Source organism: Harpegnathos saltator, unplaced genomic scaffold, assembly GCF_003227715.2.
Source record: "Harpegnathos saltator strain DR-91 unplaced genomic scaffold, Hsal_v8.6 scaffold364, whole genome shotgun sequence".
Classification (NCBI taxonomy): domain Eukaryota; kingdom Metazoa; phylum Arthropoda; class Insecta; order Hymenoptera; family Formicidae; genus Harpegnathos; species Harpegnathos saltator.
The window spans coordinates 702,304-725,000 of record NW_020230166.1 but is presented as its reverse complement, the minus strand read 5'-3'; the positions used below and the strand labels follow the sequence as shown (position 1 = coordinate 725,000).

The 22,697-nt window shown below is 46.3% G+C and overlaps 1 protein-coding gene across 10 annotated transcripts in view; it reads right to left on the bottom strand.

Annotated features, from left to right (window-relative positions):
• p120ctn (adherens junction protein p120) overlaps positions 1-22,697 on the bottom strand; it is a 48,493-nt gene that overhangs the window by 2,931 nt on the left and 22,865 nt on the right. For 4 of the 10 annotated variants that reach the window (XM_025300444.1, XM_025300445.1, XM_025300447.1 and 1 more), the window contains 14 exons: positions 18,344-18,421; positions 17,317-17,382; positions 15,518-15,559; positions 15,278-15,407; positions 13,794-14,076; positions 12,555-12,680; positions 12,169-12,228; positions 10,524-11,140; positions 9,370-9,757; positions 7,264-7,281; positions 6,061-6,374; positions 5,278-5,581; positions 4,784-4,922; positions 4,085-4,208 (listed from right to left, as the gene is read on the bottom strand). In XM_025300444.1, coding sequence (XP_025156229.1) covers positions 4,085-4,208; positions 4,784-4,922; positions 5,278-5,581; positions 6,061-6,374; positions 7,264-7,281; positions 9,370-9,757; positions 10,524-11,140; positions 12,169-12,228; positions 12,555-12,680; positions 13,794-14,076; positions 15,278-15,407; positions 15,518-15,559; positions 17,317-17,382; positions 18,344-18,375 — 2,643 coding nt within the window. In that variant the 5' untranslated portion in view covers positions 18,376-18,421. The remainder of the gene's footprint in view (positions 1-4,084; positions 4,209-4,783; positions 4,923-5,277; positions 5,582-6,060; positions 6,375-7,263; positions 7,282-9,369; positions 9,758-10,523; positions 11,141-12,168; positions 12,229-12,554; positions 12,681-13,793; positions 14,077-15,277; positions 15,408-15,517; positions 15,560-17,316; positions 17,383-18,343; positions 18,422-22,697) is intronic. The other 6 variants (XM_025300451.1, XM_025300449.1, XM_025300452.1 and 3 more) reach the window with 6 other exon arrangements.

The following is a 22,697-nucleotide window of genomic DNA, read 5'->3' as shown; positions in this document are numbered from 1 at the left end:
CCGCGAAGACGAGAAGCTGGTTCTTGATGCGATAGCAAGGCGCGAGAGTGTGTGCGCACGCTGGCGAAGGGAAACCAATGTCCATTTCTTGGAGGTCGAAGTCCTCGAACTGTCTCCTTGAATGTTTTCCGAATTCATGAGGATATTTTTGAGATTTCGATTGCGTGTGTTCGTTAAATTTACGAATGATTCCGGAATTTACGAGAATGTGTGTTCCTTGAACGTACAAGAGCACGCAGAATCTGGAAATTCACAAACGTGCACCTTGTTTTTCTTATCGCCATGACAGGTAGATCGATGTAGCCGACATTTGTCACACTCCGAACTGCCTGAAGAAACGGACGTTGGTCTCTCCTTTTCCAAGACACCGCCGCAAGTACACAGCATCCAATAAGAGTATGCTCGCGCAACGAGCAGACGCTATATCGTGGACACATAAATCACCATGATTCCCAATCGAGTCAAGATAGCGCGCGTATTGACCGTATCGCTCGATTATTCACGCGTCTCCCTCCGCCGGGAGGGATAATAATACTCCTCCGGATAATCGAGAGTACACCGCCGACGATCCAGAGGCAAGACCACGTTGGAGGTGTGATATGTTTGGCCTTTATTTGCATTTTAGTTCAGGTATACGGCTATCTAATATACATATCTTCAAATAATCCTTCGTTTGTTACACACTGCGCTTTTTAAAGTCGGCTAAATACAGAATATAAATACTTCGACGTGAGGTGAATAACTGCATACTCGAGTTTACGCGTGAGATACAAGGACGCACGTGAGAGAGATACATCGTGTGTGCTATAAAATATATAGTATATAAATCCGTGTAGGGGTAGTTGTTGTTGTTGTTGTTGTTGTTATTGTGGTAGTGGTAGTGGGTGATGGCGATGTGATGGGATATAAATAGAAAAAAAAAGTTCCACGTTAATAAATACGTAATAATTCTCCTCATGGTCTCTCGTTACAATGAGATCTTTTATTGTTGACGTCCAATTTGTATCACTCGACAATAGTCACACACGCAATCGATGAATTGAAAAGTCAAAACTCGATTCTACGTTATTATTCTAATACGCTTCTAATACGAATGCTCGTGGGACGTTTTATTAGAGATAATAAGGCTGTGTGTATGTATATGTGTGTGTGTGTGTGTGTGTGTGCGCGCGCGCGCGTGTATACGAGAGTAATAATAGTGTGATACTAATTATTCCGAAGATCGTTCACGATTCTACATATCCCACCTTTCTCCCTCTTATCGGCGTGCTGTAGCGTGTGAATAATAATCGTATTTCATACTCATTGCGATCGTGTACAGTTTGTAAAGTTTCGACAATCGTTCTCTCTCGTGTCTAAGCTTATATACAAAATCGGGAGTACAATAAGGACTATAATTTATGTAATAATTTATGTAGAAAAAGACGCGTTACATTCCGCCGTACAAACAGAGTGCAAGTATAAACTCAACGTCGGGTTGCTGAAGAATCTCGTGGGGTAGAGGAGAAAAACGAAGTTCGCTTTCTTCTTTTTCTTCTTCGTCTCTTCTCTTTCTGTTTAGCTCGATACAAAAAGTGCCTCGTCGATTCGTGACGATCAATCGGTACACGAAATCATCCTTTCGGATTAGAAGCTAACAAAGTAACTAATACGTTATCGTTAGAGAGCACGTACGAAAAGAGTGTTCGTTAGGCAGTGATTTCGTCAGCTAGAGCTTCTCCTTATCGTAATATATTGTGCGTTTCCTCAGAGACAAGAGTGTGAGTGTATGTATATATGTACGTGTATAAAACGAGTACTTCTTCGTTTAGAGTACCTAGATAATTTTCGATACAATACTGCGGTGCATTCCTACAGTCTCTTCTACAAACGTGCGCGCGAGACATCTCTCTTGCCTTTCGCGATTCATTCGATCAACGTTGGAAAAGTGTTATGAAAACCGTGCAAAAGGTAGTATTCGGTTAGGATAATTAGTTTCGATAGTAATTAGTGCCTATGCGCGGTGTGTGTATGTTTGTTCGTTAAAAAGATTGATTGAAAGGTCGATTGGTCCAGTCTGGTGCAGCAACTTCCTCGGTGTGAATTCTAGTACATGTGGTCTCTCTAGGTGTGTATGTGTGTGTGTGTGTGTGTGTGTGTGTGAATTCTCTCGCACAATCAATCAGGACGATTCCACTAAAAAAATGTCAGACGCATCGTTACAGTAATACGTTGAGACTACGATCCTTCGTCCTCTAGTCGTTACAATTCTCATCTTATACTCGTTTCTCTGCATGTCTAGTAATATAATACTCTCGCAAAATTCGAGGAAAATGTGCGATTTATCCTGCGCATTTTGGAAGTGAAACAAAAAGAACCTTTTCTCTTGTTTCTCGTTCCGGAGGAGAGAAAATATCCCTCTGCGCAAAAAAAACCTTGTCGCGTTTATAAGCTACAGGTATATAATAAAAGATACTAGAGATGTGCAAGTCACCTGAATTCGAATCGAATCGAATCGGATATAAGATTTTGAGTTCGAATTCTTGCTGTTTGAATCTCTGAACTGCTTGAAGATTTCGAATTGTGGAAATTAAGGTCAGGTTCGATTCCTGGCTGAGGCGATATTTTCGCAACTCTTACAAAGAATTAATCAACGATTAAATAAGTAGAAAAGGATAAGGAGTGCAGTCCTGTGATACTAATAATTATAATTCAGGGTAGTTTTCGACGCGGGAAGTTGACTCACCATATAATTAAAAGTCAATTCGCAACAATATGCACGCTCCTACACGCCATGTCGTCAATTATATTATTAATTAAAAACCAAGTTTCGATGATTCGATTCGATTCGATGCAGGAAATCGTGAACTCGCACATCTCTAAAAGATATCAACTAAAACGGAAGACACAGTCGTCGTCGCAGATATAGATCACACTCGATCGAATTGTACTTGTTGTAGTGCTTGTGACGCAAAATTACACAATGGCTACTGCGTGGACGATCGTACTAAATGGTCGCGAAGCGACTCACTCATTCCTTCGTCGTTTTTGGCACATTCGATCGTGCCGATGATTTTCTTTCTTATTCCTTTCTTTTCTTAAGTCGTTCTAGGTAACTACTCCAACAATCGCGTCCGAATCGCACTTCGCGAGGCTAAGTAAAAAGTTAAACGCGATACAAACGTTAATTGGTGTACGATCGATTCGGTGTATTCGAGGTAGTCTACTTATAAAGTCGACTTTCGAGGTCCTACGTGCTGTGACGACGCGAAGATCGCGACTTCGCGCGATCACAGGCCTATAATGGCAACGAATAATCGAGATAGACGAGATTAGACGGAATTCGTCGGTCTTAAGGACAGAGTTTCACAGGATTCAATTTTCCAGTTTTTGGATTTTAACCGACGTTGCACAAAACGTGATACACGCGCGGATCCAATTTGGGAACCGAGTCTTCCTAGACGCGAATTTTCTAAAGCCTCTATCTTTGTCAGTAAAGTTATCTTTCCTTCTACATGGGAAAAGAATCTCAATTCGCGTGGCAGAATGGAGAACGCTAACGAGAAGTAACATCTTTGTCTAAACATCCGGAAACGCGAACGTGACGTCCAAAGACGTCCAATTTTTTAACTCCATGAGCCTTAATAGTTGAAAAGATTTTTTTAAACTCGCAGCGAGGAGCTCAGTGGACAGTTTGTCGCTATTAAGCAATTTTTCGCACACTGTTTCTGGCACAATGAATGCAAGTGTCTCTTCAATTACGAGGAAGATGAGTGAGAACGATCGACCGAATAGAAATCTCCTGCGCGGAAGCTTCTATTCTTTCCGCTTCTACAAACGAGTTCTCCTCAAATAACAGGGAATCGTTACACGAATTGAGATTTTCTTCCCTTTTTTTTTATTTCCGTATAGTCGACGAATTTTGTCCTTAAGACCGGCAATTCGAGTTGCATCGTACAAGGTGCACACGCGCGTTTCTTTCCACCTAAAGTATCCGACGTGGGTATACTTCTCTCGATATTCCTACGGTCCGCGTCTACGCGTTGTATGTATGCTGTGTGTTTTGTGTGTGTATCTCTTAGAGCTGTTAGTTGTTATTACTTACTGATTGATATATAGTAGGTCGACCGACATTATTCGAGTTCATGTTCGCTCGCTGGATCGTTCGATCTTCGTATCTTGTGCTGCCCTGGCTTGCCATCGGCCGGTTGAGAGTGCTGCAATCATAGCTGCGATTCAACGTAGAATCGAGTCGCCCGGTAAGACGCGACGGACTCCGCGTGAACGTCGGGGATTGAATCTCGCGCGAGGGGAAAAACGAACGAAATGAACGAAAAGATAAGCGGAGTCCCAAACATAAAACGACAAACGAAACATCGTAAATTCAGAGAAAGATTCTCTCTTGGGGAACAAAGCAAAGTTATCGACGCGATGACACAATGACTCGTGATGCTTCCTTGATCGATTTACACACGGAGACACATTCGTGCCGCGATGTCAACGTTTGATATAAAATATCGCGACGATTAGATTCCTCTGAGAATTCACGGAGAGACAACAAAGTCCCTCGAATTAATTGGAAATAGGATTTTACGATCCAGTTGTACAATCGTTTCAATTATTTTGCGAAAGAGTCGTTTAGCTTTGAATATGAAATGGTCCTCCGTCTTTATCCCTTTCTCTCTTTCTTGAAAGAGAGAGAGAGAGAGAGGGAGAAACGATTATGATTCGCGGAAAACATACGACATGCGTGCCACCGTATGTAAATCCAACTTATTGCTCCATTTATGCGAACGACGTTTACCTGTTAGCGTTGTTGGGTGAATTAGGCCCTGAATTCCTGGCGGCGACGGTTTTCGTGACGAAGTCCTGTTCCTTCCAGCCATGCTTCTTATACACGTCTCGCAGTTCTTGATGCTGCCACATGGTGAACAGTACTTGTCCTAAAAATATTACGTTCGTGGTGAAGCGTGAGGCGCAGCCGGGAGTTGGCGTAATGCAATACGGTAATCAATTTTGTATTAAAATTGAGATGTCACAATTAGATAATTTCTGGACTAGAGAATATAAAGAGCGAGCGCGGAAATGTATATCAGTTATGACACACGTTGCGCAGTCGTGACAACAATACCTCATTGGCGCTGTATATATCTACGAAATTTTGTTCGAATTTTTCTGTATGATGTTCTTGTCTAAGAAATTGATAATATAATTGACTGCTCTGTTAAAATGATACGATGTAGTAATCGGCGTGCAGACGATGCATTTACACCGGTCTAAACTCGCGCCTGGAGTTACCTGCAAATTTCAGAACACGCGGCGTATATTTCTGGCGTTGCCTGGTAATGTTCATTAGTCTGTCGACACCGCCGGCATCGAGCAATGACCGCGAGAACTCGGCGTTCTTCTTGATGACCTCATTCAGAGTCGCGAGCACCGCGGCGATCGTGTCGTCGCTCGTGCCCTGATCGTGCTGATTATTTCCAGACGGTAGTTTTTGGATGAGATCCCTCATCGCATATTTGCCTATTAGCTCCTTGTTGCGTTGGTCTATCGCCAAGTTCCTCAGCGCGGTCGCGACCGCGCAGACCACTCGGTCCACCTGGCCGGAAAAAGCGTCGTGTCAAGTGAATCTTAAATTATACGCTACCTACACGTTTCGATGAAATATGCATAATCGGATGACACCCAGAGCTGGCGAGATTTAGTAGAAAGTTTCGTATGAACGAAACGTACCAAAATATAAAGCACAACTGAATATCGGGGATCTCATCTCTCATAAATATGTATAAATATTTTTCCACGTAGGATATTGAATATCATATTGTCATTAAATTATCACGCTCCAATACAGTATTTATAACACACACGGTATGATGATGATAATTTGACGATACATATGATGTAAAAATGCACGAGAGAATGAGATCAACTGAAATATGACTTTGTAAATCATACATATAATTCTCGTATTTCAAAATAATTTAAATAATAATTCGAGGATCCGAAAGAGAGAGAGAGAGAGAGAGAGAGAGAGAGAAAGAGAGAGAGAGAGAGAGAGATACAAGAGTATGTCTTTACCTCCATCCTCAGGAGCTCCACCAATATCGGGAGTCCTTTCTCCTTGCGAACGGCCGCGCGAATTTCGATGCTTGGCTGCCAGTAACAGGCCGCGAGGTTCTGCAGAGCCCCGGCCGCGGCCTCGAGCGTTTCCGGATTCGAGCAGGTTTGCAGGAGACTGAGGTATGACTGTACCACTTCCGGTTGCCAAAGCAATTCCATTCCCCTGACTGGCTCGGTGCGCGGACTCGTCGTACGTGACGTGGTCGTTTCCTTCTGGACCGGTTGGCCGTCTTTCTTCTTCTTACTGCCGCCGAAACAGCCTAGATTCTCGCCTAAAGCAGAACAACGGGAGATTCGTATTAGCGAGACAAAAGAAGATCCGTGCCGACGAGCAACGAGAAAAGTTTCGCGCCGACGAAATCGCGAAGCCGCGTGTCGGACGTTGCTACTTTCTGAATTTTTCAGAGACAATTTGTCAGAGTCTTAATTTACGTTTCCCAAGAATCGAGCCGCGCTCGTTTCGCGATATTATGCTCGCAATACGCGATATGTGTCGCAACAGCATTGTAGAGAGCCAATATTGAACAATAGTGATCGACATTTCGTGAAAAGTCTCAGAAGATGGTGTGCTTGTATGTACCTAGAAGCCGCCCATTACACCTCTATGAGCTTCTATCTAGCTAGTTCGCTACATCAAATCAGCTATATATAAATATATATAGATTTATCTACGCAACGAACGAAACTGTGAACGAAACTGTAAACTATGTATTTGCCATACTTTGCGACAAGCTCGTTTTATATTCGATTTCATTGAAAATCGATCGTCGGCCAATTCTCCTGCATTGGTCTTTAGCGCAAAATAGACAGTCTATGCGGAAGTATATTGATCGTTGCTCGAAAAAAGGAACATAGCGATTACTTTAAACTGGAAACGAAAGAAAAAAAGAAAGAGAGATAAAGAGAAAGAAACGAACATATATATATATATATATATATATATATATACACACACATATATATATATATATACGTAATACAATTCTCAATGGGAAAAGTATAAACTCAGAAAAAGAGAGATAACACAGGTCAGCTGCCGTACAATTTGGCAAAAAAGCGAGGCATGCAGTATATAGCCATATATATATATATATATATATATATACACACATATCGTCGGACGGAAACTAATTTATCAATGGAATTGCAAGAGGGTCTTACCTTGACATAAACTGTATGCTAAAAAGATTGAAACACAGTTTAATTCATGCTGAACTAGGATTCCTAAAAAATCGGTAAAATTCGTGAGAAACTCAAGTCCGAGAACGAAAGCCAGGGGATCTTTCCGCGATTTAGGGGACACGTAACTTGTAACTAACTATCATCGGTCAACCAAAAGAGGGGCAACCTAAGAAAAAGATACAGACAGAGAGAAATGCGAGATGTGTACGAGGTGTAGACTCGTCGTCTATTTCCGGGGAGACGCTTTACATGAACATCCATTCGCACGGGGAAACGATAAAGAGTGCAAATGAATCAATGGGAAACGAGAGACGATGTGCAATGAAAAGTGAAAAAAAAAAAACAGAAGAAGAAGAAAACAGTGAAAGAGAATTCCGCTCAATCGAGATGCGAGATCGTCTAACGACTCTATTCTCGATCGCGGCGCGCGTTGCGCCATCGCCGCACTTTCAAGTGCGTTATACCCACAGCTTCCGGTTTGCGATACAAATCATCCGACTCCGGCAAACCGGTCCGGAAGTTTCGATCAAATTTAATACGGCTACATGAACTAACTATCTATAACTACGCCAACTACTTGGTAATAAAATATCAGCCGCTGCGTGTACATCCGTGAAACTTGAGCGGCAGAATTAACCGTAATTAATACCCAAACCAATATTGACTATTCACGCGATATATATTTATATTTATATATATATATATATATATATAAATATATATCGCGAGGAGGATTACACGTCAGAGTAGAATACATACGCAACACATATGTGTGCTTTCGACGGAAAAGCCTCTCGATTTTTTGTTCGGGCATGAAGACAACTGGGGATGTTCTCGCGTACAAATTTCACGGGTTGGCTTCGACGAGTTTCGACAAAGTGAAATAATCGGCTGAGCTTATCGCGACGAGTCGCGCATTTAACGGCCATGTATATACATTGTAATTTCACACAATAGCTGGAAAAGTGCCTGCAGCGGCGGGCAGCTGCGTGTGTTGTTCTCTGTGATCTAATTTCATGGTCGGTTTAAGGGGTGAATCATTTACCCTCCACATTTGCCCCTCCCGATCTTCGCGTACGCACGTACACACACGCACACACGATACGAGTGCATTTACATGCACACCGGGGGCGATGCGTGCATATTGCAGGGAAAACATATTCGTCCCGAAAGCATCGCTCGAGATATTTCTCTCTCCCCCCGTTTCTTTCTCACCGCGATTTATTTTTCATCGTTTCGTGGTGCGCGTCTGTTGACATGTACGCTTGTTTCTCCCAACGCGAAGAATTCAGCGCGATAACTTACCGACAACTTATTATCTTCGCGCTCGGCATTATAATATTAAATTGTCATTTTTGTTTAACCTCTTTAATCATGTGTTCATAATTTTTAATATCAATCGCACTCATGGCAGGGAGAAATTCGCGCTTTCCGTCTCCCCGTGACTCGCACATAAACTCTCTCACACGATGCTTTTAAATCCATGCGTCCTTCACGCGTTTACAAATTGTTTTCACTAATCATCATCTACATTCGCGAATCGCGCAAAAATAAAATCAAGGACAGAGAACCAAAACGAAATAACAAGAGCGAAGAAACTGTCTCTCAACCGGATCCGATAGAGAATCAGGTTGGATTTAAATTAAAATAAAATACGCCGCAACGAAGAAATGAGCAAGCGCGCGATATTGGCGAGCGCGAGGTTTGCTTCAGCGAGTCTTTCTCGGTCGAGCTAGATGTATAAATGAAAACCAAATTAGATTTAAAGCAAACCCGTTCTCAAATTCTCCCTCTGCGATTCTCAGAAAAGAACGATCACCTCGTTGTCGCGTTGAATCCTTCACACACGCGCGCGCGCGCGCACACACACACACACACACACACACACACACACACACACACACACACACACACACACACACACACACACACACACACACACACACGCACGCACGCACGCACGCACACGCACACGCGCGCGCGCACACACACACACACACACACACGAATACACTCACACGCGTCGGAAACTTGACTCCAAAGTACCACATTAAATCCCTCTCTCCCGGCCCTCCCCCGCCTCACCTTTCGCGGGTGCAGCGACCCTGTTCTGCACCGTGGACTGGATAGGGTGTTTGTCGTAGTTAGGGTCCTCTACTTCTTGGCAACGGTAGCTCAAGTTCCTCAAGATGCACACGCAGTTCTCCACGATTTTGTTGCCGATGTTGGACTTCTCGATCGCTGAGCGCACCACGTAGAGCAGCGCGTCGACCAGGCCGTCGCATTCGCGCAGGTTCTTCCGCGCGTACTCGCCGGCGCTGGACACGTTTCTCAGGACGCCGGATGCGTTCCTGAAGACCGTGGACCAACAAGTCTCGCCGCTGGACGAGCTCGGGTCCCAGCCGCTGTGAGGTATTATTATGTTGTTCACCACCATCGTCACGCCGTCGTCGATGATCGACCTCTTGAGATCCTGAAACCGCACGCGTGTGTGTCCGAGTTAGCGACCGAGAAGGTCTTTTCGGTCTCCGTTCATTGACACGTCGACTGCTGTGCCGTGCCGATCGCGACGTACGCCTGATTGAACTCTGTACCGTTTAACCTTGTGGCACCGATCAGACGTTGTGATCAATCTGTTAATTTTTTACGTATCACCAACAGCGTGCCTTACACACAGCTTATCCTATTTAGTTGATTGAATATCGGCGAGCTTTATCATTATTTCGCAACTAATTTGGAACAATCAATTGCATACAACAAATTAAGCACATAACCACTATGAGATGAAACGAGCTCTGGCGAAAACACGGTTCGTAAATTACATTTAACTTTGATGATTGAAACTTTAATCAAGCACTGAAACGACCAATGGAAATCAGCGCGGAGCAGTCGGCGTGTTAACCAGGATCGACCTGGTTAATTCCTGTTAACTCCGAAGTTAACAGGAATCCCGTTTTCCTCCTTCCGCTTCTGGAAAGCGATCATGAATCTCTTCCTCCAAGGTGATCTCGTGAGAAGAGTGAACGCTCCTAACGCTATTAAATTAGAAGATTGTCACTTTCCACGGGTTGGCGCTGGAGAAAGAAATTTATGATCACAAATTTTTCTCCCTCTAGTGCGAACTCGCGAAGAGAGCGGAACGTTCCCGACGCTTCCAAGTTGAAAAATCGTCACTTGTCACGAGTTCACGTTGGAGAAGGAGAAGGAGATTTCCACGATCGACCACCCGCGAGACTCACTTCGCACGAGGATAGGTTCCACAACACCCCCGTAACCAGTTCCTTTATGTCCGCGTCGGACGTCCGTCGCAGCAGGTTGATGAGGGCGGGCACGCCGCCGGCGTTCTTGATGGCACGCTTGTTCTCATCATTCTGCCGGCCGTACGACAGGTTGCGCAGGGCGCCGCATGCGTTCCTGTACACCTCGAGGTTGTCGTGGTCCAACAGCTGCACCAGCGGCGGTATGCCACCGAGGCTACGCGTCTTCTGCTTGTTCGGGTCGTCCATGTAGCAGAGGTGCTGGAGGTACGCGGCCGCGTTCGCTTTGATTATGTTGTTGGGGTTGCTTAGAAAACCGATCACCTCGGACAGGTTGGGGTCGCGCCAACGCAGAGACTTCTGGTCGTCGTCCAACGGGCTGGCCATGCCCGGCACCACCGGGTGACGAGACTGCAACCGTTGCAGGTGCACCTCGTCCTCGAAGATGCCGGGCGGCACCCCCGACGGCAACGGTACCGGATGGCCCTCCTCGTAGCCTGGCACGTCGCTGGGTACCGGGCCCACCCCGACGGCTGGTCCATAACCCACCGGTCCATAAGGCGACGGCGACACATATCCGTAGGCCACTTTGCCCTCGTCTGAAAGAGAGAGAGAGAGAGAGGGGGGAACGCGCATTACACACGTGTGCCAATTCATGTTGATTGCTGCGATCTGCAGCAGCCTTTGATTTCGCCCAGCCAGTCTAGTGTCGTCTCTGTCGGACGAAAGCGGAAACGCATAATTCACTTAGGCTTATCTGCGACTTATCGCTCACGTTATCGCTTATTCATTTGCGTTATCGCCGCTTATCTCGCTCTGATGCGATTTAGAAGGATGAGCGCGTCGTCCATCGCGCGCATCGGCTTATTCTTCGCTTGGCAGTTTTGTACCTGTTTTATTTGTATTGAGCTAATTTATACGTGCGTTAATTGTTGTTAGTTTGATTATTAATCCTGTTACGTCTATCAGACATGGGTATATTTTCTGCTGTGTAAAGATATATTTTTATTCCGATTCTAACGGAATTCCGATGTGCAATTAATTTACACGTATGTTAATTACTAAGCGTCCGTTTGAGAATTTTATTATTAATTTGATACACACGTATTTTTTTGCTGTATAAAGTTAATTTTTCACTCGATAACGAAGCAAATGATCGAACGCGGACAGATGGCCCCCAATTAAGATGGCATCGCAAAACTGACAAATGTGATTTTACGACGAGAAATTAAATATTCGCGTTACGCTCAACCAGATTTTACACAACATTCGTGACAGAATGGAAACGCTAATTCGATCGCGTTTAATGGAATATGGATAGCTTTTAATAAATCACGTGTAGTTATTAAATAATACAGCAACGCGCGAGGAAATTCCGCGAATACCGACCCGGATCACTCATGAATTCACACTTCGACGCTCGAGAGGAAGCGTTTAAAAGACGCATGAGAGTGAAAGAGAAAAACGGATAGACCAGAGTAGAGTTGAGTAGAATAGAGTAGAGTAGAGTAGAGTAGAGTAGAGTAGAGTAGAGAAAGAGAAAGAGAGAGAGAGAGACACAGACAGACAGACAGAAAGAGTAAAAGGACAGAGAGGCAAGTTAGATAAATGGTGGATGTAGCCCTACCATGAGGATGTTGAGAGGGTTCGCCGGAGTCATCCATATTCCACGAGTTGCTGATTCGATCTAGAGTGAACATAAAATAACAACGAATGTCAGACAGCGAGATAATCGAAGTGAATTATGCGGTGTCCCGCGCGAGACGCGATAACACGCGCGCGTTTTTGACAGTTTTACACCATGACGTGAATCTAATTCGCGAAATCCCGTAAAAAAAATATACCGCGTCAAACGGCGTGCATACGCGTGCCGCGCTCGTCGGAGACGAGAGTCGTCGTTGATGAAAACTGAAATCGGTCGGCGGCTCGGCGGAAAACGCGCGCCGGCCGAGGAAACGGAGACGGCTCGCACTTGTTGGATTTTATTTATCGGTCGCCGCTGCTGCTACCCACCATACTGATCTCCGGGACCACCTGGACTCGGAGTAATGCGATAATGGTCCTGCAAAGCGGGATTTAAGCCGGGATCGATGTCGTTGTAGCCGCCTTCCACGTAGGGCGCACCCTTGCGCATGTACTCTGCGGAAAGGAAATCACACGTTTATTTTATCGCCGCGGCAGACACCTCACCTCGGCGCCGGGGAGTTACGCGACTCTCAGTCTCGCCTCTGAGCTCTCCCTGTCGTCCGAGTATCGGCCCATTAATCGTTTTTCAGTCAACTCCACCAAGCTACGAAGGATTGCATTTATCACGACGAGTCTATTGCACGAAGAGAGAGATTCTATCTTGCGCGAGGAGGAAATCTCGAAATTAAATTGAGATCTCACGACGAAAAGGAGGAGACGGCGGTGGAAATTTCAATTCTGAGATTGAACTACGAAATATATATGTAGGATAACACGTATAATTGTTTCTTTATTATTTTAATTAACGATTTCGATCTATTTGGCACCCCCGTTGTTATTACGAGATATCATCGCGAAAAGGGGCCGATAATTCCGCTCATCTGTCCCACTTTTCTCTGACGATTGGAGAGAGAAAAAAAGAGAAATGAAATCGATTCTCTCTGCCCGGGCGGTACGCTAAAAGTCAATTTCGACGAGTCAGGTTTAGCCGCGCATATTCCCGAATTCCTGAAGAAACAAGATTGGATCGGTCCGGCCAGCTGTCGGAAGCTAATCAACGAGTCATTATGAAAGATTACTATTCCATCGGGCGGTGTCACATTAGCGCGACACTCAGCGCGACCTGAATCCCCAAATTTTTCCCGTCACAAAACATTCGGAATACAACACTCCGGCCGAGAAATTCGAGTCTTCTCTCCCTCTCGGCGAGAGAGACATAATTACGTTTGCCGAGTAAACGACGGGGAGCGCGAGGCGCTTCGTTTAAGAATTCTCGCGGACTCTTTCCGCGCGGAGAAAATCGCGAGGGAGGCTCTCTCTCTCTCTCTCTCTCTCTCTCTCTCTCTTCCAGTCGAGCGGAGCCGATCGGGAAATTCGTCTCCACGCGGACGTGCAAGTTACGAGTAACACAGCGGTAACAAAAGGATAACAATACAAATTATTACGCGAGTCACCCTCCCTCGCGTCGCTAAATGCCGCAGAAACGGACGTGTGAGGGAAAGAGAGACGAACAGACAGACAGGCAGGTAGAGGAGAGCGCACCGCCGACTCGCGGCGTTTACATACCGTGTGGCGGCGAAGCACGACTGTGTTCCGACGGGCTGTGGGGGCTGTGGGGGGAATGCGAGCGCGGCATGTAAATACCGTGAGGTCCTGGATATCCCGGCTGCGGCGCGTAGCTCAGGTACGGATCGTAATGGTCGAAAGTGACCATGTACGGGTCCGCGGGGTAGCGCGGGTCCGCGTGCTGGTAATCTTGCGACATCAACGGCACCGACATGTAACTGACCGCGCCCGGATCCGGCTCCATGTGGGAAACCTCGCGCACGACTTTCGTCACAGTCGTCACCTGGGGAAGCGACCAATAGCGGATAGTAGCAGTAGCAGTATAGCAGCAACGGTAGTCTAGTCGTCGCACTCGCCACGTCGCGTGATATCTCTCTTTCTCTCTCTCTCTCTCTCTCTCTCTCTCTCTCTCTCTCTCTCTCTCTCTCTCTCTCTCTCTCTCGCTCTCTCGCTCGCTCACTCGCTCGCTCGCATGCACATGCAAACACACTCGCGTCTTCAGCGGGATCTTCTCCCCGTCGTGATGATGCGGTACACGTAATGACACGCGATACGTGGCGTCCTCGCGAGTGTATTAACGCAATTACCGATGACTCGTGGATCTCGCGTAACCGCGGCGTTCGTCAGAAGTTCCAGCCAAGCCGCGTCTTCAAAGTTCCGCGACTTTGTGGATTTTCCTGCGCGAGTCCCGCGTCAAAGGAGCGTGCCCGGCGAGAGAGAAAGATACCGCGCGCGCGGCGTTTCTGAGTGCGGGACTTCTTAATTAAGAAGTCACACATTTACTTACACATATAATTAGCATATATAATTAGATAATTTGTACATATAGCTGGATAAGTGGATACGGTGTAATCAGGAGATCAGTAGGACGAAATGTGATGACACGCGCGCGCGCGCGCCGACGCTCGCGAAACGAGAGTCATTAGCGCGCAATTACTGGGACTTTGATTGTTGGTACAAAGTGCCGCTAAAAATCGCACGTTTCCACGTTGCTTTTACAACTGCCGACATATCCTGCGTATAAATCCGCGTTATTTTTTCGTTATTAATTTATCGCTGCAAATTTACGTTACTACGCTACGTAACTAGTGAAATGTTTATCGTCGGGGTAAAATGTCGTAAAAAATTCAACGTTCCCAAAGTTGCATCTGCGACTGACACGGATAACTTAATAATCCCGCGTGGTGAATTTCCGCTGATCTTTTTGCCAATAATTGCTCGAACGATTTATAAATTTCTTGTCGCGCTTACTGGAACGTCGATCGTCGCTGCAGGTTACCGTTAAAAAACCAATGTTTCAGGACTGTCATTTTCACGACTGTCACACGCGCGAGATCAATTCGACAATCGCGCCTGCTCGCGAGTCTTGTTTCGCTGATTGTTTCGTTGATTTGGCGCGCGCAAATATATCGCTTGACGAACGAAAAAGGAAAAGCGGCTCGCGGGCGGAAAGTACGGCCAGGCAGGAAATTTTGAAATCTCACTTGCTGAGAAGTTTGTTGCTTGTGCGTCCGGATGAGCAGCGGATCCTCCTGAACGGACAGATGAGACGAGTGCAGCGAGTGGGTGTCCGCCTGTCCGTTACTTCCATGGTAATCCGTGTCGCCCTGTCCGCTGCAGATGAATCAGAGATAGAAATGAGGATCAACGGAGATAAAGGTATACGACGGGCGATATCTCGAAAATTACTGTGTCAATAGCAGAGAAGATAAGAGGGCGCTTACGTGTATTGTGGCATGTCGGGGGCTTTCTCCTGTAGGACGCGTCTGAAAAAGAATCGTTTCCCTTTGAGAGCGAGAGAGAGAGAGAGAGAGAGAGAGAGAGAGAGAGAGAGAGAGAGAGAGAGAGAGAGAGAGAGAGAGAAAGCCGGTCGTATATATCTTACATATTTCTCTCTAAAAAAATATATATTCTTCAACAAATCTGTCTCTACAAAATATACACTCTTTATTTCTAAAAAAGAGGGGAGGTGGAAGATGGAGAAAAGAGCAGCTGGTGGAGAGGGGGGAGAGAGAGAGAGAGAGAGCTTTGCAAAAATAAGTGCGTCGCGCGACACGACACGCGCTCCCACGGAGGGCTGTTAGGTTTCGTCGCCTCGTTGCGCCTTGCGATCGGAGAGGAAAAGGGAGAAAAACGTGGGCAAGACGCAGCACGCGTGACGACGCGCGGTGATTTCCCGAAACAAATCGCGGAACTTTCGCGCGTAAATTCGCCGATCAATTCGGAGCTTACGACGCCGGCGGACGCGAAAATTGGATTGGACGTCGGGATTTTTAAATCCCGACGTGAAGTATCGGCCTTTAACGCTCTGACGATTGAATCTCTAATTCTCCCGGCGCTTCTCCCCTTTCCTTCTTTCGCAAATATCACGCGAGATTAAGTGACGGGCCGGCGGACGGGCGGGGGGGAGCTCGTTATTCATTTTCACTCCGGAAACGCAATCATTCGGTGCTTTATTATCCGTCCGCTTATGATTCAAATCACCTTACCCTCTTTCCTCCCCACCGTCTCGGATGTATCTTGGACGGGGGAGGAGGGAAAACGGAGAAGGGGGGTGAGAGGGAGAGAGAGAGAGAGAGAGAAAGAGGAGGGAACCGACTTGGAATTGGTCAAAGAACGCGTTGCGCATGCAAATGATATGTAAACCGCGCGGAAACAATTTGACAGGCGAATGGCGCGTCACGAGCGACGTCTCGCGATTAACGTATAATGGAAAGCAAACTTCGGCCGTCGGGGTAACTATAAACGACGAGAACAAAATGATGAAGCACAGCCGCACGGCGCGACACTCAAACACGCTCGCACGCGCCGCGGAGGAACGAACGCAACAACAACAACAATAACAACAACAATAACAACACCACAGCAGTAGCAACGCGGACTAAGCTCGACGATGATCTCGCGGAGAATGCCGCTAATTGCAGCGACTATTCTTCCCGCTGTGTCGTCATCGTTTCGTTTACGTACGGACACATACGCGCGCACACACACACACACACACACACACACACAGGCATGCTAAATGATTGCGCAAACATGCGTGTCGATGCGGCGGAGTTACTCATTCCGAAAGAGTTACGTGCGTTTGCTCGCGCGATCTGGCGCGTTGTCGCGTAGAAACTCGCGCTTTCGGAAAATTTTGCGAGTTCCAACCGACGTCGTCGGTGAATTTGTCGTTCGTCAGGACGATTGGCGAGTGAGAATACCGACTTGGCGACGCGACGCGAACTTTTGTTTTTTTTTTTCAATTTTATTCGAATCTCTTTAATCCTTCTAGGCGCAGAAACGAGAGAGACGCGCCTCGTCGATGCTTCATGATCTCGCTGAAATGTATTCCGCGAGTTTTCGGTTTATTTATATACGTGCGCGCACGCGCGCGTACGTGAATATCGCTGTTTATACATTACGATTGGATTAATTGGACGAAATACGCGGCCGCGGACGTGAAATCGATAAGATTAATCTCTCGTGCGCCGCCACGGTCTCGGAATGACTAACCGCATGATTAATGCATGTTAATCACCTCTGCGTGATCTCAGTGCGAGTTATGTTGCGCTCCTGTCTCTGCTCGATCCGACGGTTCACCAGCCTAATAGTTGATCAATTCGCAAAATTATCAATCAAACGCACAACCTCACGCCTAAGGAACGCCCATTGCAAGCGTGAGTTGTAACTGTCTTTTTCGCTCAGGTCAGAAAATAATCATCGTTGCGCGTCGTTGTCGTCTCCTTTCTCCCTCGTCCCTGTTGTACGTCTCTTCTCTCGCGTCCCTCCTCATTTTTTTTCTTTCTCTCGTTTTCTCATTATTATTTCTTCTCTTACTTCGCGCTCTTTTTTGTTCCTTTTTGCCGGAACTTTTTAACTCTCAATTATTGAATACCTCGCGAAGTCTCTTAAATTCAGATTCTGTTAAGGCAAAGTTCACTCGGAATCCACGGGGGAAATAAGACCTTGTTATCTGTTTGTAGCCCTGCAGTTTAACGCGCGCACGCCGAAACCTTTTAATCTTCCGTGTTAAGTAACTCCGTAATTATATCTGAATTATCGCAAAAGGAAAGTCGACGTCAAAGTCGTGGAAGAATGAAGGCCGAAGTTTACTCGCGAGTCCTGTACGAGAGAGAGAGAGAGAGAGAGAGAGAGAGAGAGAGAGAGAGAGAGAGAGAGAGAGAGAGAGAGAGAGAGGAGAGCCCGTAAATTACGAGGCGGAGAGTATTTTCTCCGAGTGGAACACGAAGAAAGGAACACTCGAAACACGTGGGATCAGAGCGTTGCGTTAAAGAATGTCGATAACGGATGAGCGAGATAATGACATGATGATTTCGGAGAGAATGGTAAATGACACGATATGAGATATGAGATATGCGATACACGACACAACACGTGAGTTACGTGAGTCTCGTGTCACGCACAACGACTGGAGAAGCTGAAGAATGCGAGACAGAGAAAAAGAGAGAGAGAGAGAGAGAGAGAGAGAGAGAGAAAGATTCCGGCTGCGATACCGATGATTGAAGTTCTAACATTCGAAGTTTAACATAGAGAAAGACACTTACAGACAGGAGTCAACCAGCTGATTATTTGACATACCAGCTGATTTGTGTCTCTCGCTCCCGGGCAGTGGATGATGTCCCCTGAAAACATGAAAAGAAATTTTTTTCCTGAGTGAACGTGTCACAAAAAGGTCACATCTACGATCTCCCTCTATTCGAGTTTTTTTCTCTTTTATCTTGTACGTGTACGCTTTGAGTCTATATCATCTTATCGATAGGTATTTTATCTATTATATGTGTACCTTTAGGCACACATCGCGATTTCATCAGCCGAGAAAAGAAGTCTTAGATAAGTACAGCGCGTATAAAGAAAAAAAGGGGCCGGACCGCGGCTCTTCTTTTGTGGGTAGATTCGGGATCGAATCGCGATTGCATTTAGTGTTGAAAAAAATCGAGATTATGAGTTGTTTCCATCGCGTATTCTATCGTATATTTATCGTATCGTATATTTATCATTGGCCATCAATGTTCTCTTGCGGTATTCGCGAATTATGAACGCCGGGTGATCTGTCCGCAACCGTTTTGCTATTTGATCGCCGGTGCGGGCGACTTTTTCCGAGAGAGGAGAAAGAGAGATGATGAAGCTTCGCAGAAAGAACTTATTTTCATTATCATTTCGGATTCGTTTCCCTTCCTTTTCCGCGACGAGTCCTGTGTCCGGCAGGACGCGCCGCATCGCACGCTGTGACACTCCTCTCTGTATCTCCATCGCCGACAAAGAGGATCATTTTAATTCCGTACTTAACACGTTTGAGCCCTTCCGCGCGCCGATTAATTTCTCGCCCGAGCGCTTCTCTATCATGCTTTCCGATTTGCCGCGGATTTTCCGGCCGGCTGCGAAAACCTCGTCGTAAATTAGCACCCATTGAGAGAGCGAGGGGAACGAGAAGGAAAGAGGGGTATACCGGCACTGAAAATCGTGTCGCTGTCGAGATGATACGCGACGTTCGATCGCGGCACGCGGAAATAGACTCGAGAATAATTAAATCGAGCGACAGCGCGTTCCCTCCGTCCAAAAACAGTCTATCTACTTCGACAGAAACGAGGACGGTGTCGCGGGTGATTTTCGAGGCAGCCGAGTGAGTTTCGCCGGCGAAACTATATTATATATAACGAGAGGAATGTAATCACGATTGAATGAAAATCAGCTTCAAGTGTTGGCGAAGGAAGTCATCGCGCGAGAGGATTGCGCACTTGCGATGTCGCGTAAGATCAACTGAGAAGCATGAATAAATGAATAAATATTAAATGAAGCAGGGATCGATGGCGCGTCCCCGTAGCGTTTAGTCCATAATAAAAATAAAGGAGGAAAAAGAAGAGCAAGTCTCTCTCGCGGAAACGGCAGAGTCAATCGGCGGAAACGGCGCACGAGCTCATGTTACGCGACAGAGAGAAAGAGGAAACAAGTGGCAAGGGTGGGAGCGGGAGGAGAGAGCGAGAGAGAGAGAGAGAGAGTGGTGGTACCGGGACGATAATTAATTTATGCCCCAAATGCTTTATTAATGAGCACACTTGATTGCCAACAGAACGAACGAACGAACGAACGAACGAACGAACGAACGAACGAACGAACGAATGAACGCTCGGGCGAGCGCCGCCGCGGAGGTGGAAAAATAACGAATTCCCCGTTATTTCGGTGATCGTTCGCAACGAGTGTTGCGCATTAGCGAATTTGGTGTAAACTCGCGATTAATAACGCGTTAATTTTACGAGCGAACGGCGGCGCTTCGCAGTCCGGAGCCGTTGAGCATCCTCCTGTTTTCCCGTGTTTCTCTTTCCCTCCTCGCCGTCATCCTCTCTCTCTCTCTCTCTCTCTCTCTCTCTCTCTCTCTCTCTCTCTCTCTCTCTCTCTCTCTGTCGCTCTCTCTCTCCGTCTCGCGATTATCGTCGCGCTTTCTTTGCGCTTCAGCCCGGCGCTCTTTGCAATTTACAACTTGCTCAATACACTTTCGCGCGTTACGGTCCCCTCGGACGATTATTTAATTATTAACGATAATCTGCACGAGTTACCGCAGATATTGCAATTGTCGTGCGTCGATGTTCGCGCAAACGCGGGACACTTAAAAATTCATTAAGTCATTACGACGGGAGAGAGATCGCGGATTATGAAGGCGCGCTCGCAAAGGCGCACAAAGGGCGCACGCTCCGCTGCGACAATTCACGTTGAATTAATAAAACGTCGAAGCATTGCGGAGACGCTCGTTGTACATACACACACGTATATACAAAATGTATGCATGAAATCGCACGAATACGTACATTTGACCGGAAGCGGAAACGGAAAGGGACACAGGGAGTAGGAAGACAGCAGGGAAGCGGGGAGAGAAAAATTGTATATCGACGCGGCCTGCGGAGCGTTACCGTAAAATCACAATGCGGAAATTTAATATATATCCCGAAAAAGTATTAATTACACGAATAAATGACACGGCGCGTTCGAAGAGAGAGAGAGAGAGAGAGAGAGAGAGAGAGAGAGAGAGAGAGAGAAAGGCAAAAGGGAAGGGGAAAAGAGCGAAGGGGTGAAGATTTCGCGTCCGCGATGTGTCCCGTAACGCGACTTGCCCGCGGAACAATTGAACCGTTAATTACATGCGAATATATATATGGCGGCGGTAATGTAAAATTACTATTAACCGCGTTGGCGCTGCTATAGTGATAGAAAAGCAATTACCGTCGCATTCGGACGATAATGAGGGACAACGTACAATATGGCGGTCGGAGGAGGACGACTCGGAAAATACATACAGGGTGTGTCCGGGTGGTAAACGATGCTTGTTAAATTGTTTCAAGAAGGCGTTTGTCGCTTCTTCTTTCTTTCAGTCGTAATGTCCGAAACGAAACGCGTTTCTCGGTTTGTAGGCACTTTTTTGCTTCTTGCATAATTTCACGGATAACTCGTCGATGATCGATTCGCGCGCGGCAGCCGCGGATTCGATTATCACGACGTACAATTTATCCGCCGCGAAAAAGGCATTTCTGTTACACTTGAAACGATATATAATAGGAGATAACGTACGGAGTTGGCAAACAACGGCTCTGGGAAATGGACAGCCGTCTGGACGACCTCGTCCTTAATTTATTTAGGACCCGCCACGTGTTCCTTCGCGCGTTCGTGCATGGATGAAAGTTGACGTATCGCTGGGAACTTATCAACATTATCCCCAAAGCCCGAGAAGAGCAGCGCTCTCTCGATAATATCGCAGTGAAGGAAAATGATGTTTGATGTCGCGCTACGTTTCATATTTAAAATATATTTCACATCTAAAATATATCGTATCTGTATTAAGGCACAATATGATCTTGTACGAAACACTGCGAAAGAACTTGTTTCCTCCGGCCTCCCCGTAACATTTCCGCATTTTACGTCCACGTTCAGGAAGAGCAGAACGTGTCGAGCAGCGAAGAAACCACCGTCCAAAATTTCCATCGCCCGCCCGATAATCTGCTTCGTGCGCGATCGCGATTTTCGTTGCGCTCGGAAATCCGACGATTTTGCTTCCATTCGGTAATCCGCTTCGCATTGATAATTCTCGCGGCATTCGACTTCGAACAATGCGACGCGACGTAGCCTACCGTGCTATTCTCTAATAGTCGCCCGGCGGATTGGATTCTTTTTTACATGCGTCACAGTAAGCGCGCGAGTTTGCCTCCTTCGCGGCCAAGCGAGAGGATCATCAACCAGTGACGTACTCGAAATTGGAGGATCTTTCCGAACGATGTAGCAGTCTGAACGCGTTTCGCGGTCTCTTTGAAACCTCCGGTCGTTTGTCTTTCTCCACGAGTTTCGTCAATGAATTGAAGTTGATTCGATCGACGAACTGTGTTTGACAACCTGTTCGCTTCGCCTCGAAGAATAGCCTGATTAGCGCGTGGTGCGCTGTTGATGAAGAACCTCTTTTTCTTCTTCCATACTGAGGAGAAGCGTTTGATATATTTGTGATGATGATTACACAATGAAAATTACAAGGGTGGTGGTAACAACTTGATATGCATTATCACTACTATCGTTATACTTAGTAGGCGGAACATCAGAGGGTTGCGATAATTTTAGTGTGAATGTATTTTCTCCCGGCGTATATATACTTTGGCGTTTTTTTGAACACTAATGAAATCCTTGACGAACTTCGAACACTGATTAGGCCCGTGACAATTAGTACCTTCGGATCGTACCTACGTTTAATAAGTACCTATGTTTAATTGTTTAATTGTTTAATAAGTGCCTCGTCTCGGTCTCCTTCGAGAGAGCGTCTGCGGCGTCTGAGGTCTGAGGTGGGAAATTGCGTAATGCAATTGGATCTGTTTTCGCGATCGCCAAGGCGACGGTTTCTCCTCGGCGAGTTAGGCTCTCGTAGTTCCT